Source organism: Dendropsophus ebraccatus, chromosome 10 (assembly GCF_027789765.1).
Source record: "Dendropsophus ebraccatus isolate aDenEbr1 chromosome 10, aDenEbr1.pat, whole genome shotgun sequence".
Classification (NCBI taxonomy): Eukaryota; Metazoa; Chordata; class Amphibia; order Anura; family Hylidae; genus Dendropsophus; species Dendropsophus ebraccatus.
Genome location: NC_091463.1, coordinates 54,544,630 through 54,565,194, shown reverse-complemented (window position 1 = coordinate 54,565,194; position 20,565 = coordinate 54,544,630). Strand labels below are relative to the sequence as shown.

General features: G+C 41.2%; 1 protein-coding gene across 2 annotated transcripts in view; it reads left to right on the top strand.

The window, feature by feature from the left end:
* The window catches only part of SMARCA1 (SNF2 related chromatin remodeling ATPase 1), a 77,904-nt gene that overhangs the window by 43,771 nt on the left and 13,568 nt on the right, over positions 1-20,565 (top strand). For both annotated transcript variants that reach the window (XM_069986892.1, XM_069986891.1), the window contains exons 14-19: positions 592-724; positions 1,465-1,613; positions 2,315-2,434; positions 8,484-8,594; positions 9,624-9,737; positions 13,718-13,840. In XM_069986892.1, the coding sequence (XP_069842993.1) occupies positions 592-724; positions 1,465-1,613; positions 2,315-2,434; positions 8,484-8,594; positions 9,624-9,737; positions 13,718-13,840 (750 nt within the window). The remainder of the gene's footprint in view (positions 1-591; positions 725-1,464; positions 1,614-2,314; positions 2,435-8,483; positions 8,595-9,623; positions 9,738-13,717; positions 13,841-20,565) is intronic.

The following is a 20,565-nucleotide window of genomic DNA, read 5'->3' as shown; positions in this document are numbered from 1 at the left end:
TGCAATGGTTATTTGGATTGCAGGCATCACCCCCCCCCCCCCCCAAAAAAAAAGATGTTCCTGCAGCCAATATGGTAATATCGGCCGCAGAAACATGTCAAACAGTGGCTGTTGTTAATACAGTGTGTGAACACATTCCTAAACTGTGCTGTCAGTTTCCCAGGCTGCATTAACGATACAAGGATTGTTTGTGCAGCCCGAGCCCCTCGATTTGTCGTACAGTGTAAAGGGCCTTTTTAAATGTGGTGATTTGTCGGCCGCTGGGGCTTCAAACTATCGCTGATCAGCAAGATTGGCATTTGTTTGCAGCCCCTGTGGCCATTAAATTGCCACATCTTAAAGGACCCTTAGACAGGCTCAGACAATGAAGGAAAAATTGGACCTGTGGACCACAAATATGTCAATATCAGCTTTGTTGGAATGATTTCTCTTTTTTATTTGGTAGAAGTTGTTATATCCACCATTGCCTATGATCTGTGCTATACATTATATTTTATATAATATTTTTATTTGTGCCAGTCCAGTGCACTTCTGTCTCATATAATCTGGGATTCTTATCAAACAATCTTCTAAGTTTTGTATGTTTAATAGGATCGAGCCCATCGTATAGGCCAGACAAAGACTGTCCGAGTATTTCGCCTCATTACAGACAATACAGTGGAAGAAAGGATTGTGGAAAGAGCGGAGCTAAAACTCAGACTGGATTCCATAGTCATACAGCAAGGTATCTCTTAATAATAGGTATTCTTCTCTATTAGGTCTCAGTTTTAGAGTTTGTTCCTTAACCAGTAATGATGCAGCCAATTTTTGTTATTCTGTTTTTAAATTTTTTAATTTGACAAATGGGAAATTAGGGGTGATCTGAACTTTTATTAGGAGAGGTTTATCGTGGAGAACCAATATAAAACCTCCCATAAGCAGCCCAATAATAGTCCGACCATCATATCTACCGAGGCAGCAGGGATAGAGAGCGCTCACTGGAATGCTTCTCCTCGTTTCTTTCTAACAAGTCTCAGCACCCAGATCTTGACCTGTGAGCTGAAAGTTTATTTTTAATGAACATAATACTTTAAAGAGTTTTCTTTGTCAGATTTCCAAAACACATATAGAAGTAAAATATGTTTTTTAATTCTTTTTAAAATTTTCTGTATATAATTGTTCACAATTCTGGGTAAAGGTTGTGTCTGGTTCTCTACCTCATTGTGGTTTGAGCAGCCCACAATGTCATCTTACGTATTGACCTAAGTGTAATCATATCCCTCTGATATTGTAGAATAAAAGTCTGAGAAGAGTTAAATGAATTGTGGTGGGACAGAAAGCTATTAAGGTATGTCAGATAATGCTGAACTATGCAGGCAGACATACAAACACATCCTCTAAATTTGTCTAAACCTATATTGAGGGAGTTTTCTGAGAAAAAGAATAATGCTTGTATAGGTAAATACTTGTAACCTTTCTATCTAGGACGACTGATTGATCAGCAATCTAACAAACTTGCCAAGGATGAAATGCTGCAAATGATTCGCCATGGAGCCACCCATGTCTTTGCATCCAAGGACAGTGAACTGACAGATGAAGATATCACTACCATTTTGGAAAGGGGAGAAAAGAAGGTAGCATTGTCATTTCTGCCATCAGTGTATTACAGTTCTGATCACGTCTGACAGCCATACCAAATACCAACACAATTGTTAAGCAGATTTACATGTCGTTCTCTGTTGTGAAGAAAAGAGTACAGTCTCGTCAATAAAAATCTATTATGAGTAAGGGCTCTCAAGGGGGCGATTATCGGCAGAACAGGACAATATCCCCCTGTGCAATAAGCCCAGTGATCAGCCAATAAGTGAGCAAACACTAGTTTGTTGGCTGAACGTAGGGTTTTACTGGTTAAAAAATCTGTGTCAGCTGCACATCTGCCTGTGTAATAGGGGGTTTGCAGCCCAGATTTTCCCAATTTTGACAGTAAATGGCCACATGAACAATCCAGTGATTGTTTGTGCAGCCATGTATGTAAGTTAGTCAAACCATGATTTTTAAATGAGCATTGATCATTGGGGTCCTGCGATTGGCCTGATTGAGAGTGCACTAAGGCCTCATACACATGTTCTGTGCACAACCGCATGTTAGTACAGCAGTGCAAAGGTTTAAACTGTTTCGGAGTTCTGATAACCCGCTCCGTTACACATCGTCCGTATATACAGACTGTACATGGATTGCATGAGGCTTAAGGCTGCTGTTAAGTAACACTACAATATTGTTTGAAACTTTTACTGTCAGATTTCCCTTTGCATTTCATAAATTATCTTCTTTTCAGACTGCTGAAATGGCAGAACGCATGGAGAATATGGGAGAGAGCTCACTCCGAAATTTCTCTATGGATACAGAAACAAGTTTATATAATTTTGAAGGAGAAGATTATCGAGAAAAGCAAAAGGTAAAATTTTATGCTGCTATAGAGAAAAATGGCTAAACTCGTAGCTTGCATAGTACATAGGGAGCATAGTGGGGAAAGGCGGCCATCTCGTAACATCAACGGCCACTAATAAGGATCATGAACGTTCCAAAAGTGGGAACATAGTCTAATATATTTTTTCTTACTAAATTATTCAACCTCATCTCACAAATAATAATTAGAGATGAGCGAACCGGGTTCTGGTTCGAGTCGATCCGAACCCGAACGATCGGCATTGGATTAGCTGGGGCTGCTGAACTTGGATAAAGCTCTAAGGTTGTCTGGAAAACTTGGATACAGCCAATGACTATATCCATGTTTTTCACATAGCCTTAGGGCTTTATCCAACATCAGCAGCCACCGCTAATCAAATGCCGAACGATCGGGTTCGGATGGACTCGAGCATGCTCCAGGTTCACTCATCTCTAATAACAATAGATCCCAAAGTGAGCTCAGCATCAGCATTAGATTCCTGTTCTATGTATTACTAATATTCAGATGGGTTGGCTGAGAAGCTAAAATTATTATGTTAATTTGTTTTCCCTAAGACCCATTGGCATCACAACATATGGGGTAAATTCGCCCCTGCGAGCCCCTGGGACGAAGGAATATTTAATGAAAAATTAACAATTAAATTTTAATCCCCTCCTCCATGAGGTATAAATAGGCTCCACCTCCCCCTAGACCTCAGTCTAATTATAAAGAAACATAAAACACAGGGAGGGAGTCTTGTGATGCCAATGGGTCTTAGGGAAAACAAATTAACATAATAATTTTAGCTTCCCTTACGTCCCATTGGCATCACAACATATGGGGAATTAGCAAGCATTATCCCCAATGGGCGGGTTATTTATTACGTCCGCATTAAGAACAGATCTTGCAAAGGTTGTTCTTGACAAGAAAGAAGTATCCAGCCTGAAATATCTCACAAAGGTAGTCAAAGACGACCAGGTAGCTGCCTGGCATATGTCCTCAAGTGGCACAGCGGCACGCTCTGCCCAAGTGGAGGCCACAGCTCTAGTAGAGTGAGCCCTGGTAAATTCTGGTGGATCCAGATCAGCAGAGGAGTAACAAGGTAATGGAGTCACAGATCCATCTGAATATTGAAGGTTTTGAAGCCTTTCTCCCCTTGTTCTTTCCTGCGAAAGGGATAAAGAAATTTTTGTCTTTACGAATTTCACCTACTCTATGTAGATAGATCTTGATAGCTCTGGATATGTCCAATAAAGAAAGATCCAAGTCTTCTTTAGATGATCCAGTAGGAGAAAATACAGGCAATACTATTGGCTGGTTGATGTTGGCAAATGAAGCCACCATAGGCAGGAATCCTGGAAGGAACCTAAGGATAACTTTGTCTTGGGAAAAAATCACGTATGGAGGTGCGGAGCCAAGGGCTTGAAGTTCTCCAACTCTCTTAGCAGAGGTAATGGCTAGTAAAAGAGAAACTTTCAATGTTAACTTGAAGTCTACTTCCTCCCAAGGCTTAAAGGGAGGAAGACACAGGCGTCTCAACACAAAGGATAAGTCCCATGGGTCTACCTGCTTTACCAGGTTAGGCCTAGTCTAGCCTTAACAAAATTCTTTACCTCCAAGATCTGAAAGAAACATGAGTTTAGGTGTGCAGAGAGGGCTGCTATCTGCACCTTGATGGAACTAGGTTTTAATCCTTATAGAAGCCTTCCTGTAAAAACTCCAATGACTGTGGAGTAGAAGGTTTAAGTCCATCAATACTCCTGCTTGCACACCAATCTTGAAAATCTTCCAAATACGTGCATAAGATTTATTTGTAGTGCTACTACAAGCGTGAGAAAGAGTATACTATACCTTCTCAGAAAAACTAGAGTCCAATACGGTCCTCTCATTCTCCAAGCTGTCAAGCTGAGGCTGGAAAGATTCCTGCACAGATGTTGACCCTGGAATATTAGATCCGGATGCAGAGGTAATCTCCAAAATTCCCCTCTGCTCATATTCATGGGCAGGGTGAACCATGACCCCTTCGGCCAGAACTCTGGGAATCATGGCTATGGGAGGAAAGATATACGCCAGCTGGTATGTCCATGGTATTGTCATTGAGTCCAATACCGTGGGATTGTCTGCCCTGTAAAGGGAACAGAAATTCCTCAGTTTGGCATTGCTTGCTGATGCCATGAGGTCTCTCTGAGGAAGCCCCCACCTCTGGGTTAACTGAATGAACACTCTCCTTGAGAGAGACCATTCCCCCTGTAATGTCAGGCCTCGACTCAATCCGCCAATATATTGTCGACACCCCTGATATGAATCGCAGAGAGTCTGGTTATTCTGGTTTCTGCCCAACAGAAAAATCTTCTCTACTTCCCTGAGGAGAGAAGGGGATCTGGTACCTCCCTGTTTAGGTACGCCACACAGGTCATGTCGTTCATCCAGATTCTGACTGCTCTCTGTTAAATAGGAGGAGAAAAATGAAGAAGAGCAGCTAGGTAAATCACTCTGAGCTCCCTCACGTTGGAGGGCAGAGCGGATTCCTGTTGACTCCAAGATCCTGCAGTCGTCATGACTGTCAGATGAGCTCCCCAACCTGTTCCTGAAGCATCTGTCGTGATGGTTATCCAGTGTGGTTCTGAAAATAAAACTCCATGTTTGACTTGTCTCCACCACATTAGAGAATGTCTTGTTTGAGTCGATAGAACATCATCGCATCCAAGTCCTTCAGTCCTCGGTTCCATACTGTTAGTGCTTCTCTCTGAAGAAATCTCATGTGCCATAACACCCATGGCACCGCGTCCGCAGCTGAGGCAAGGAGCCCTAGAAAGCGCATTAATGTTCTTATGGATACCTGACGAGGAGGAATTAGGAATTAAGTCTGATTTCTCTATGTTGATAAGCCAACCTAATTGTTGAAGTATGTCCTGGACATAGATCAACTGTACTCTCAGAAGATCCTGAGTCTGAGTCATAATCAACCAATCGTCCAGGTAAGGGATAACTTTATCCCCTGTAAACGGAAGCGAACCATCATGGTGACACTACCTTTGTGAAAACAAAGGGTGCGGAGGTATTCCGGATGGAAGGACTTTGAATTGTAAGTGTCTTACCTTCCCCTGTATTTGGATGGCGAAGGCTCTCCTGTGAGCCTTCAGAATCGGTACATGAAGATATGCATCCGGTAGATCTATGGTGACCATAAAATCTCCCTCCTGGAGGATAGATTTTACCGATCTTATGTTCTCCATGTGGAACGTCTTCTTTACGATGCACCTGTTGAGATATCGCAAATCTATAATAAGCCTCCAATTTCCGGATGGCTTCAGCACTAGTAACACTGGGGAGTAAACTCCCTGACCGATCTCAGATAGAGGAACATCCTCTAGAACCTCAATGGAAAGGAGATAAAGAATTTCTGTCTCTAGGACTAAGTGTCTTTCTGGCTTAAGATTTCTGACAGAAGAAATCTTGGAGGAGGAAGAGATGATAAATGAAGGACATAACCATTTTGAATAATATTTAACACCCAGTGATCTTTTCTTAATTCTTCCCAGGCAGGGAGAAACAAACTCAGACGTGTTCCCACTGGACAGCTTCTGCGTCAGAAGTTTGGTTTCTTGTTGGTGTCCTTATTCTGCTGCTTCCTGGAACCTCTTCTGGAATAGTTTCTTCCTCGACCTCTGTACTGGTATCTCCCTTTGCCTCGCTGAGGAGATTTTGCTCTGCGAAAGGAATCACCGCTCTTATAGGACAATGGTAGGGACTTCCCCTCCTTGTCAGACAATTCCTCCATTAATTTATCCAGCTCAGAGCCAAACAGCCTACCTGGCTGGAACTCCATATTACAGAGCTGAATTTTGGAGTTAGCATCTCCAACCCAGGGTTTTAACCATAGCGCCCTTCGGCAGCGGTTGAGAGCGTACTAGTTTTTTTACGCTAACCTGGTTCCCTGAGATGCATCATCGCAGAGGAAGTCAATGGCCATAATGACCTTTTTTAAGGAGCGAAGGACCTTGTCCCTGCTAGCTCTACCTTCCAAATTTTCCTGGACCTTGGTCAGCCATCTTCTTAGGCTTCTAGAAACCTCAAAGAAGAAATGGAGACTGCCCCTTGGGCTGCCGCTGCCGTATATGATCTCTTGAGGGCTACCTCTACCCTTCTATCCATCGGATTCTTAAGATTGGATCCGTCCTCCGCAGGCAGCACAATACATTTCGACAGTTTGGCTATGGCCGGGTCCACCTTTGGAGGCTCATTCCAGTCCTTACATTGTTCTTCCTTGAGAACATATAAGGTCTTAAACCTCTTGCTCAAACCCGGAGCCTTTTCCGGTTCCTTCCATTCCGCCTGTAACATAGACAATGAAGTCTTACCCACAGAAAAAACCCTAGGCTTTTTTGAGGAGGACCAATCCTATCCTCTTCTATTTCCTCAGGGTGTATTTCAGCTTGCACAGCTTAGCAGAGCTTGTGAATTCTATCAGCTGTGAAATACCCCCTGAATAATTCTTTCTCATCTTCAGAAGTAGAAGAGGTTTCAGAAGAAGATGATGACTTAACTTCATCAATCACAGTAAAACTGAAAATGACCATAATCCTACAGCCATAAAGTAATATTCTCAAAGGCTGGGAGTAGAGAGAGAAATGCTCCATTTGGTCTTTAACTTAGGACACGGGCGGCGAATCTCATTAGCCGCTAAAGTCTTTTGCACATAGTCCTTGACCCATACAACTACATCCTGAACATCAGGCTCCTCATAGGTTTAGGTCTGCATGAAGGACAGCGTACTTAGGCATTATAAATATTTTTTATATCTGGAAAAAATGATCCTCCTACGGTATCCATAGCCGTCAGGTAGAGGAGTCTCACACTCGGCACATGAAGTGCTTCCTTAGAAGGTCTTTTGCCAGCAGCAGGACTGGTCTCCATTTCAGACATCTGCAAATAATCAATGTATTACAATACATATAAACCACTAGCCTGGCTAGAGTGATATCGGAAAGAGACACTCGGTGGCAGCAACACTTACTTTTAAGTATATAGAAGAGAGATCACAGCACTTTGCACTCAGATGTTTTCTATTAGATCCAAATGAGCCACAGAAAATCCTTCCAGAGGAAGACAGCCAGACCTAGAGGTAGCAACAGCTTACCATCTGCCTTGAACACACAGCTAATCCGGCATGCAGAGAGCGCGCGCCGCTGCCGGCCCCCGGAAGTGACATGACGCTGATGCCGCAGTGCTGAGACGCACGCAGCGCCGATGCGTTCCACAGTCGAACGCGACTGGAAGAAAAGCCAGCGGCTCGGGTGACACGCAGAGTGCGTTCCAAGACGCACTAGGTAAGAAAAAACTTAAAAGCTAAGACCTGCAGAAGCAAATATCAGGATACTACCTGGACACCGGCTCCAGCGGCATCCCAGCAATAATTACAGCGGCATCCCAGCAATAAAACCTGAATGCAACAGGTTAACAAAGCATAAAAACGGAGGAGGGACAAAGTCCCCTAGGGCTAACAGCAACGAAGTAAAAAAAGACTGAGGTCTAGGGGGAGGTGGAGCCTATTTATACCTCATGGAGGAGGGGATTAAAATTTAATTGTTAATTTTTCATTAAATATTCCTTCGTCCCAGGGGCTCGCAGGGGCGAATTTACCCCATATGTTGTGATGCCAATGGGACGTAAGGGAAGTGTATTTAGCTTACACTAGTGAAATAGTTTTTGCCAATTTTAGTATTAACAGAAGACACTAAATAAATGACATTGCTTAGAAATGGCCGCCCATACACCTGCAGGAAATGATGTTTCTATGTTTGGTGAGCCCGTCACTCTTACTAAAACAAAGCCCAGACTTTGTAGTTTGTGCGGTTGCTGTGATTCTTGAGTATGTTCAGTTTCTTTAGATGCTGTTGCTGACTCATCAGGTAATTGTCTTGAATGAAAACTTAATGTAATTTCTTGCTTTGCGATCTTAATTGGCCACTTACAGCAAACATCATGTTGATTTGTAATTTCCCATAAAGTGGATACTTTTTTCTAAAGTGCTTTTTTTTCTTGGTTGTACAATTAGCTAAGCATGTTGGAGTGGATCGAGCCCCCCAAACGAGAGCGCAAAGCCAATTATGCTGTGGATGCATATTTCAGAGATGCCTTGCGTGTCAGTGAACCGAGGGCCCCAAAGGTAATGTACTAATAATAAGACTTGTTATTCTTTCCAGAATGTACATCCATTTTCCCTATCTATCTCACTGGTCAGTCTGTGAATTTGGCTACACAAGCAATAAGTAAGGGTTTTCTACTTTTTACAGTTCCATATTCTGACACTGACCCAGTGCTCTCTGCCGCCACCTCTGCCCATGACAGAAAGTGTCCAAAATAGTAGCAAACACCCGTAGAGAACCTTTCCTGGCAGCAGAGAGCACTGTATCAGACTGGAAAGAATATACCACTTAATGCTGGACATACAGCAGCTGATAAGTACTGGAAAATAGAAGTAAATTACAAATCTATATAACTTTAAAAACCAAGCTTTAATAGCACATCCCTTGGACATTTAGTTATATTTGGCTGGGAAGAATAGATACAGTTGATCCTGCGTTGTATTGTACAATCATCACTTACATATTCATTGTTTAAAAAAAAAAAAAATGCAGAAAACGAAAATGTTTTTTTTTTTTAAAGCTGAAAATGAGTGATATATTATGTGTGCATAGAGCCCAGTACTAGGCAGAGATTGAGGCTGGATAGTCTTATTCTTTTATTTTCTTGATTCTTTTTAAATATGCCATTTATGAATTATTGGTTTGAAAGAAGGAGGGAACACATTGTTTTTTTTGACTCCACACAGCCATTATCATCAAAAAGTAATAAGTCCTTGAATTGGCAGGTAACACTCAATATAGGCAGGTCCCAAAGAGGATAATGCCTTCATAGCTTCTTTGTGCTATTATTGGATCACTCTGGATAATACAGGGGGTGGCCCTATAATTAGGAATGTATTAGGTTATTGCTGCATATACAGTGCAAAATACAAATACAAGTTCAGCTTTGTTATATCCACTATGACACAGGCAAATTAATACTATATGACTATATATTGATGCCAGGAATTGTTGTTTACTCACTCCTGCCTTGCAATTTATAAATCCTCATAACAACAGTAAACAGTGATATGTGTGATTTTTATTTATATATATATTTTTTTATTCAGGCACCACGGCCGCCAAAACAACCCAACATTCAAGATTTTCAGTTTTTCCCTCCAAGACTGTTTGAGTTGCTGGAAAAAGAGATACTTTATTACAGAAAGACCATTGGATATAAGGTAAGACCAAGACTATGTATTGCTTATAACATGGTAAGTGTTATGATTTAACAAACCAGCTGAGGTTATGACCCTGTATAGGCTAGAGAAAAGGTGATACTTGCTCTATATTTATTAACTTGTTAGTAATAATGTCCCTACATGTACAGTACCTATACAGTAAGGTAACAAGTACCTCTGTATCTTAGAACAGTAATAATGTGCTTTTATATGCGTGTTCTTTTGTTTCCTAGTCCTAGCTCCCCTTCCTGATTGGTGGTCTAAACTCACATGTTATTCTATGGAACTAGCTGGTACAGTTATTACCAAATGTACATAGCTGTGCCTGTGTCCCCTTCAATCAGCTGATTGACAGGGATGACTGAGAGAATAGTGTACTCTCTCCAGTCTGATACAGTTCTCTCTGTTGCCACCTTTGCCCGTGCAGGAGAGGTTTTCTGTGGGAATTTGCTGCTGCTCTGGACATTTTCTCTCATTGACAGAGGTGGCAGCAGAGAGCATTGTGGCAGACTGGAAAGAATAAACTGTTTCTTGCAGCACATACAACAGCTGATAAGTGCTGGAAGATTTGAGATTTTTAAGTAGAAGAAATTCACAGACCTGTAAAACTTTCTGATACTAACTGATTTAAAAAACTTTTTTTTTCTCCAAAGCTTAAAGGGGTTGTCCAGCGAAAAACTTTTTCTTTCAAATCAACTGGTGTCAGAAAGTTATATAGATTTGTATTTTACTTCTATTAAAAAATCTGGTTTTCCCATACTTATTAGCTGCTGTATGTCCTTCAGGAAGTGTTTTATTTTCAAGGGGTTATCCAGCGCTACAAAAACATGGCCACTTTTCCCCCTACTGTTGTCTCCAGTTCAGGTGCGGTTTGCAATTAAGCTCCATTTACTTCAATGGAACTGAGTTTCAAAACCCCACCCAAACTGGAGACAACAGTAGGGGGAAAGTGGCCATGTTTTTGTAGCGCTGGATAACCCCTTTAAGTCTAACACAGTGCTCTCTGCTGACATCTCTGGCCGAGACAGGAACTGTCCAGAGCAGGAGAGGTTTTCTTTAGAGGGAACACATTTAATAAAGGCAGCAAATCTTACATAAACTACCATAAAGGATATTAGTCCATAATACTGTCTGATCTTTTCCTATGGAACTCTCACAAAGGCCATATTCTCTGAGGTGAGGATTCCAGCTTAATACTGATATGCCTATATTATGAGGTAAAAGACTTACCCCATCAGAAAGGCTTAAACGCCTCCAGCCTGGGAAAGGTTAATTTTACAATAATGTTTTGTCAGGATAAGATAAATGTCATTGAAAATCAGGCTTTTATAGATGAAGAGTCTGGCTAAAAATGTGTTACGCTCAAATGTGAAATTTTATTTTTTTGCCGTTTCATACATCAGTATGTATCATGTAAATGTAAATTCGCTCACCTCTAATCATGATGTTTAGGCAGTGTTCCCACTACGGGATTTTGGCTTGAAGTGACGGCTTTCTATTGATAATGAATGTTCATGATCATTATTTGCATCCGTAATTATCAATAGACAGCCGTCATTTTATGCTAAAATCCCGTAGTGGGGACATCTAAGTCTAAGGGTAGCTTCACACGTACCACATCACAGCAAGTTTCACGCTGTGAGCTTCACAGCGACGTCCACTGCAATGCTCGGGACAGTTATGGGCTATGGCTCTGCAGTGAATTTTCATTCCTCTGCTAGAATGTAGCCCCTGCCTACTTAACTAATTGGGTGCTGGACTTTAAACAAGCTAATGCATTACCTGCCTGCGTTAGCGCCTGCTTCCCTGGCTCCCAGATCACTGCAGTCCCCCTCAGTGGCTACGGCAGGACAGTGCATTGATTTGTTGAGCGGGACGTCAGTGACTCAGGAGCCAGAGGAGCAGGCTCAAGTGGGGACAGCTAATATATTAGCTTGTTTAATGCCTCGCATCCAATTAGTTAATTGGGTAGTGGCCACATTCTCATAGCGGAGTAAAAATCCGCTGTGAGAATACAGAGCCATAGCCCATAACTGTACCAAGCATTGCAGCATGAAATACTGAGCGTAGTGGGACGTGTGAAACTAGCCTTAAGAAGTATTTTCACATAAGGCATTTGTGGTATGGCATCCCCACCTTTAAGACCTCCAGCTATCTGTAGTTTAGGGATCCATTGACCCAATTTGGCAGATTCCTGGCTGCCACATATAGTACATATTTTTATGCAAACCTCTCCATTGTCGATTAGGCAGCCTCTCTTGATAGGTGGGGATAAAATGTCCCTCCAACTTATAGCCTATGTAATTACTAACATATTTGTAATTCACTTTACTTTACTGCAGAAAAATTACTGTAAACTCCACCAGGTGTCTTATTTCCATGTAACCTGCTGTCCATTGTTGGTTGTTGGGCTCAGCCTTTCTCTAGTAACAGAGACAGTAAGATGAAATGCAGGAAGCATTAGTTAGTGCTATGTGCAGGGCAGTCTACCTGCAATCTGTGAGACTGTCTCCATCCTCCAGAGGGTCCACATAGCACCTAAAGTTAAATCAAGTCTTCTCCCTCATATGTAGCCACACATAAAATGCTGTGCACCTTTCTCTTGTGTAAATACCAGTGTTTTACTTCTGCTTGTACACCGTGCTACACAGTCCTAAATGTGATTCGCTCTTCCCCTCCCTTTATTGTACAGTCTTGTCATCATCAATAAGGCCATAGCAGTATCCATGTTTTCCGGGCATTTTGCAGGTGGTACCTCCCCCCGCCCCCCCAGCATGGAGACAGCAGCCTGAGGGAGTTTTGCTTCATATGAAACAAAACAAATCTGATAAGCTCATCTCTACTTAAAGGAGAAGTCCAGTGAAAATTTTTATTAAAGCAATACAATACTTTGATAAAAATTTTTGCTGGACTTCTCCTTTAGGTTATGTTCACACTACTTATGAGACCGGCCGTTCTGTAACCCAGAACGGCCAGTACCGGCCGGATGATCTTTAGCGCCGCTTAGTTCTGATGCTGATTCTGATGCATCTGAACTCCCCACTGCACACTATGGAGCGTGCGGCCGGAGCTGCTTGCTCGACAGTGTGCACTGACAGGGTTTTCTGCAGCCGCAGAAAATTGACATTGACAAGTGCCTGCAGCACTTCGTAAGTTCAGTGGAAATTACGGCCGTTGAAACAACGGCCGTGATTTCCACGGAACTTATGTAGTGTGAAAATAGCCTTAAGCTCTATCTTCATTTTATTTGCAGTGCTTGGTATTTTTGCCAGTTTTACCCCTCTACACGTTCCATCTCTTAGTGTCAGCTTTCCTTCAGCTCCAGAGTTGGTAAAGATTATCCGCCTGCAAAGTTACATATTTTAAATCATCATTGTCCGACTTTTATCCAAAAGGTGATCCGTAAGAGAATATGTTAATGGTATATTGAAAGGATAGTCTTAAACACTGATGTTTCCAGCCTTAAAACGTGCAATAAACCAGTTTTTTATTGTCCTAGATATACATTTATATTCGCTATATTTTATCATGCTCAGTAGTCCTCAGTAGTTGATACCTTTAATGGCTTTGTATCTGCATTTATACATGTCAGGCATTTGCATAAATTGCCAGCTTTGTGTACTTGGTTATACTGCAAACTATTAATAACCGTAACAAAAAACTGCTGACGCTTGCCTGCACCAAGTCCCATTTTATAATTCATGGTTAGTATATTTCAATGATGTGTAAGCATTGCTATAAAGAGGGCAACTTATCTGCCTCGGTTCCAAAATTTTCTGATTCCTAATGCACAGTTATTAGAACAGCTGCAGTGTTGTTGTGTGTGACAAATGCTGGGTGCTGAAGTCCATCAATCCTTTTATCGGCTTTACCCAGCTCAATTTCTGTAGCGTGTGTTGTAAAGTAAGATTGATATGAGTGTGAATGTATAATAACATTGTTCCTCCACGGCTTATTCTCATCTTAACTTCTGATTTCAGGTCCCTAGAAATTCAGACCTCCCGAACGCATCTCAGGTACAAAAAGAAGAACAGAGGAAGATTGATGAGTCTGAGCCACTTGGTGCTGCGGAGTCAGAAGAAAAGGAGACACTGCTTACCCAGGTATTCAAAGTGTAGCTCCATCTCAACTTACTGCTCTAATTTACTGAATCTTCTGACACAAAGGGGTCTCTTACTGAAATAACCTTTTTTTTAAAGGTTTTATTTTTGCATTTTTCAATAATAAAAACAACAACAACAACAACAACAAAATAGAGAAAAACACTACAGACAAGTAGCCTCACACAGGCAACAAGTCATACAATAGGAGGCCAGGCAATTGAACATAGTACAAAGCATACTGTATATGAAATCACGGAGTTGCTAGTCCTTATAGTTCATAAGTACTTCAAGACATCTTATACAGAATCTGATCTCTGTCACCGGTATCTACTCTTAAATTGAACAACAATAGAAAGGGTATAATGACCCAATGCCTAGCCCTCGCAACACGAACAAAGACCAAGGAAAGGGACCACACAAATCACAACAACATACATACACCATCCATACTCTGAAACCTACTTGCCCTCCACCCCCAATCCCGAAAAGAGAACATCACACAGCCGTTTATGACTGTATCGGTGAAGCTGTATCAGGTACTGCCAGCCACTGTAGCCAGATCTTGTCAAACTTTTTGGGTCAATTCCTCTTCTGGTAAAGCACCCTAATTGCGACTAATTGCGAGGCGAGATAGTAAACATAAAAGTTAGGGGCAGCCAGCCCTCCATACTCCTTGGGAGCTTGTAAAGCTCAGAGCATGCCCTAAACTGTTGCAAAAGAGACAACAGAGAGGCGAAGGACAGACCGTCATCAGCCAAGTAGATGTGACGTCGTCCGCATAGAGAGAGACTTTCTCAACCAGGGAGCCACCAGGGATTCCCTGATAGAGTCCGACTGTCTAATTGCCACCGCCAGGGGCTCTATAGCCAGTGCAAACAGGAAGGGGGATAGGGGGCAGCTTTGTCTAGTGCCCCAACGCAAAGGAAATGTGGCAGAGACATCTAGGTTCTTTTTACACGTGCAATACAGTAACTGAATGTAGGACAGAAAGCGTGGGCCAATATTACACCTCCGCAGTACTTCCCAAAGGTAAGGCCATTCAACGGAATCGAACACTTTTCACGTGTCCAGCGAGAGTACAAAGCCAGACTGAAAGCCCAGCCTACAGGCATCTATGTTAAGAAATAGCCGTCTGACATTAATGTCTGTAGCCTTGCCGGGCATAAAACCCGTTTGATCAGGGTGGATCGAGGAGGCTATGACATTATGCAACCTGTTGGTGAGTATTTTGGCTAGGACCTTAATGTCAGAGTTAAGAAGAGATATGGGACGATAGTAGTCCGTGAGTGATGGATCCTTTCCAGGTTTGGGAAGTACTACGATTAGGGCTTCTCTCATACTGGCAGGGAGGGTACCCAACTCTAAAGCCTCAGTAAATAACGATAGAAGATGCGGACACAGTAAACCGGCCTGGCTCTTGTACCAATCATTCACAAGTCCGTCCAACCCTGGGGTCTTTCCCGAGGGAAGGGAAGTGACAGCCAAGAGTACCTCCTCCAAGGAGATGGGGGCCTCTAGGGTAGCCGCCTGTTCAGCAGTAAGCATCCACAAGGAGAGAGAGTCTAAGAAAGTCATAATTTGCTCTCCAGCAGATTGAAGGCGGGTGTCAAATAGGTTGGCATAGTAATCTCTAAACACATTATTGATGGTAGTTTGGTGAAAGGCTGGCGGGCCCAAACCCTTAAAGATGCAAGGCACAGACACCCATGGTCTTACTGTGAGGAAATACTTATGGTTTCCTATAGCCTCCTGAAGCCCTTCTGATCAGGATTTACTGAAACTGACACAGACACAGTGTTTTGGGGGTCTAACTGATGAATATGCATATGTAGTCAATGCAGAAGAGGCTGGGGGCCGGTAGACCAATGCCCTAAGGGACTGGGGAGCGCCCAACCCAGGGCACCAAACTATCTTATTTACATATTCCGAATTCGCTTAATAAAACAGAAATGGACTACAAGTATGTACCAGCAGTTTCCTATGTACAAAGTTGCTGGTAGTTTCCCTTTAACCCCTTCCCACAGAAGGATGTGCGGAGGGGGGATCCATTGTACTGGCCAGACCAGGACTCAGCGTCCCTATCCCAGCTCGACAATAAGTGTTTCTGGTCTGCAGCAGACCATTGTAATAGAGCACTGATCTAATGGATCAGTGCTTTATTAAGTATACTACACTGATCGCTATGATATTCCCAGGGGGAATTCGGAATTCTAATTAATGTAAGTGTAAAAAAAAAGTTTCTTATTAATAAAAAATCCCCTTCCCTAATAACAGTTTGAATCATACCCCCTTTTACCATTTTAAAAATAAATAAACATGTTTGGTATCACCGCGTGTCTAACTATCGCCCAAACTGTTAAATTGTAACATTCCTGATGTTGCATTTTTGATCGCATCATGTGAAGAAAAATTTGCATTAAGGGTGCCTTCACACCTACCTTATCGCAGTAGAAAATCCGCTGCGGATCCGCAGCAGATCCGCAGCGGATTTAACTAAATGAATGAACACAGCACTAAATCCGCACTTACAAATCTGCTGCGGATCCGCAGCGGATTTGACAGTGCGTATTTAATGCTGTGTTCATTCATTTAGTTAAATCCGCTGCGGATCTGCTGCGGATTTTCTACTGCGATACGGTAGGTGTGAAGGCACCCTAAAAGTGATTAAAAAGTCACATATATGAAAGTAAGGTACCGATAGAAAGTATAGATCATGCCACAAAAAATGAAACATCACACAGTTCAGTGAATTCCGGCCGCAGAAAGACCTGTCAGTTCACACAGCGAAGCAAGCCTCAGCGTGGATATAATTTTTTTCGGTTTTTGCAGCATATTTTATGCAAAAATTAAATCTGTCATTGTAAAGTACAGTTAGTGGCACAAAAAATAAGGGCTCGTGTGGGTCTGTAGGTGACAAAATACAAGCACTATGGCTATTTAAACATGAGGAGGAAAAAACGAAAATGCAAAAACAAAAATTAGCCCGGGAGTAAAGAGGTTAAAGAGATAATCCCGTAATAACATAATATTTTTTTATTGTACGCCCTGTGACTTAGAGTAAGATTTTATTTCTGTTTCTATTGTTCTTTAGGAGAAGAGAATTTGTAGCGCCAGAGCGTTTTGTATGCAATAATAAACAAGACATTACTGATTTGTGTACAGAGAGAGACAACCCTACAAGCACTGAGCTTGACTTTAGGTCTCAGGGTTTTTAAGTTTTTTTTTTTTTAAATCAAAATATAAAAGCAGAAATTACATTTGCTGATAGATGGAAGACAATCACCATCCAGAATTGCATGTTATTAAAAAGGCACTTTCTTTATAATTTCACTTCACTTTTCAGATGAAAAGATTCCCCCTAATTTCACAGAACACTTATGCAGGACACATGTACATTACAGAGCACAATAGTAATGCCTTCTGTAATGTCCCTTTTATATACAATTCAAATCAATGGAAAACAACATAAAACATTCAATGCTTGCTACACAGCTGCCCCGAGACAGAAATGACTTTGTGTGCCCCAAAAAGCATTCGTTTTGTTGATGACTTCTCCAGTGTTAGTGCATATGGGTTCTATTAGACTAAGTGATTTTTAATGACCAGCAATTAATGATAAACAATCGAAAACGAGATTGTTTATCGTTAATCTGAAATCGTTCACCATGTTGCACAGAACGATAGTCGGTAGTTACGATCGTTACAATGATCGTTACTACGATTGTTTACTCCACCTGATCCCAGCAAAAGAAGGAACAATTTGGAATTACACTGAACGATTAGTGAACGAATGCGGAATTACAGCGAACGGATGTGGAATTACAGCGAACGATTAATGATGATTTTAGGGTCAGTCCTAAACGAACAATCAATGACACTCAAATGATTTTTCGATAGTTGCCTGCAATTACACAAAATGATTATCGTTTAAATTCGAACAATATACCGTTTTTCCACACAATAATCATCCCATGTTATGGTTCATTTACACGGATTATTGTTCGAATTTTCACGATAACGATCGCATTTGAACGATAATCAGCTTGTGTAAACACAGCGAACAATCAAGCGATCAGCGAGAAATCGTTTATCATGGTCTTTCAACATGTTCTCAAATCACCATTGGTCGTTCACTGAAAATTTGCAGATTGCTTCGTGTTAACAGTCTTTCTCATATTCACCCTATGTCTGAGATGGGCTTAAGTGATAAGACGATTGCAATAACCATTTTTTCAAATGATTTATCTCTTTGTCTAAACGCTGATCGTTATAAAAATAAAATCAATGCCTCAAAATCGGTAAACAGTCAATTGGGCGAATAATCGTTCTGTGTTTGAACCATAAGAGGGCCCTATGAATCAAGGGAAAGGAGAGTCTCTTAGGGCATCCTCCTACTTGGCTTCTTCCTACAGCAGTATCCCTCTACCAATGCCGCCTATGAAGTAGTAGAGGCAATATGAGTTCATGCCCTCAGTGAGGCCTCGTCAAATAGAAAGAAGTTAACCATGTTTTCTATGCCTTATTTCTGAAAACTGTAAATGTCAGTCTTTTTTCAGGTTTAGCATTTTTAGACTTAGAAATAGAAAGAATATTATATTCTCTGGCACAGCTGTTTGCAAAATTTACAACACCAACATAATGGCAGAGATATAAGGGCCCTATTACACAGGGTAATTGTCAGTCGAAGAGGACTGTATAATACGATACAGTTAGCTGATCCAGTAATTTTTATGTGTTTGAAAATTGTCGGCCACACATCTCCTTGTGTAATAGAGGGTGTGTGGTTGATTGAAGCAAAGGGCCACATGATTACTGATCTGTGTAATAGGCTATGGATCAACACCTTTCTAATATGGCCCCAAGAGTATGTGCACACCTTCTCCATACTGTTTTCTTAGTAGGATCATGCCTCCTTCAAGATGGTGTTGTCTTGTATAGGAGCAGTAGCCCCTGTACAGCTAAGGGTGGTATTACACGAAATCATTATCGTTCAAAAAATCGTTAAATCGTTCGGATTTAAACGATAATCGTTTTGTGTAATAGCAGACAACGATTAAACGACCAACGAGAAATCATTGGTCATTTGATAGAATTCGGACCTATTTTTATCGTTTGATCATTCGTACATCGTTCGGTGTAATAAGAAGTCATACATCGTTCCGTGTAATTGGGCAAACGATTTCAGGTCGTTTTCCATAGTGGTCGTTTGAGATCCTTTGAGGTCGTTAGTTGTCAAAAAATCGTTTGGTGTAATAGTACCCTAAGGCTGGGTACACAGCTGTGTTGTAATTTCTGTTATTCTGTCATTGGTGCAGAACAACTAAAAGAACAATGCTGGTGGATCCCTTACATGCTGGATACAAATGGCATCCAATAGAACACATTGACAAGTTCCCTTTGAGCAATATTTGATGTAGTTGAACTTTATATAATTGCAAACACCATCTTAGTTAGATTAGGGCTGTTATTATATTTACTACAAAGTGCCCTTATAATTTTTTTTTCAATTGACAGAAATGGTTAATGTAAAACCAAACCAAAAGAAACAAGCTAGACACCATAATAGCGCACACCTCCAAGTAAGATATATAATCAATGAAATTTTATTAGTACATGATCCAAGAAAAAACAGAACAAAAAAAGAGCACCATAACAAACATGATTAAAAACAATAAAAAAACCATATAGGTATATAAACAATCCAAAAGTGAGAGGATATGATAGTCCTCTCACTACACCAGAGCATCATAAAATCATATCTTTCCTCATGGTCAGAACAAAATAGGTAAATATAAACTCTAATCTTTTTGTGCAGTATAGTAAAATACACAGACTGGCGTTCAAAGTCTAACAAACAGATAAATATCAAAGTTCTACAATAAATATACCCAATGACAAATCAATGAATACCAAATGATCCTAGTACAACCCTATGTATGAAAAGTGCTATGGTATAAAGTGCTATGTGTGCTTCAAAAAGAAAGTAGTGATAAATAAATAGATGGAATGAAACGCCAGAAGGGTTTGAACAAACAACAAAATGATGTATCTGATCACCCTATGACCATGGGAGCCAATGATCTGGTGGAGACCCAACGTGTATCGTCACCACAGTGACTTCATCAGGGGTGGAGTTTAGTGTGCTAAGGTGTCTCTTATACCTATCACAATACACTAATTCAATAATGCAATTCTACAAATTATAAATACCTGTATGGCCAAATAGCATGGAGCGTGCATCGAGAAATGGTTAATGTGGCAGACGTTGTAAACAGAATAAGGATAAAATAGGAGCAGCATGAAGGAGGGAAACCTTGATAAAAAAAAGGGGTGGGGTATTGGGAGGAGGCAATATCTACTCATTTATACATGAAACCTGCATTCCCGCTAGAGAACTATGATCACAATACATCAAAATGTGGTGATACTGTGTAGATAGCACTGCAAACTCTGAACTATTGTATACCGACATGCATTGCCAGGTTTAGGAGTCCTGCACAAATTATATGTTCTGAAAAGGGAATGAAGCATAGTCACTATTTAAGTATGGTCAGGCCATTAAACCTGTGGGCCCGCTGGGAGCATATTGCAGTATACATCAATAAAACTTTTTGACACATTGCCAACATATATGTCCATTTTGTGGCCAAAACAATCTGTAAATTTTCCCTTAGATTAAAAGAAAAAAAAGGGGTGGGTAGGTGGGAGTGGTATTCAAGGACGAG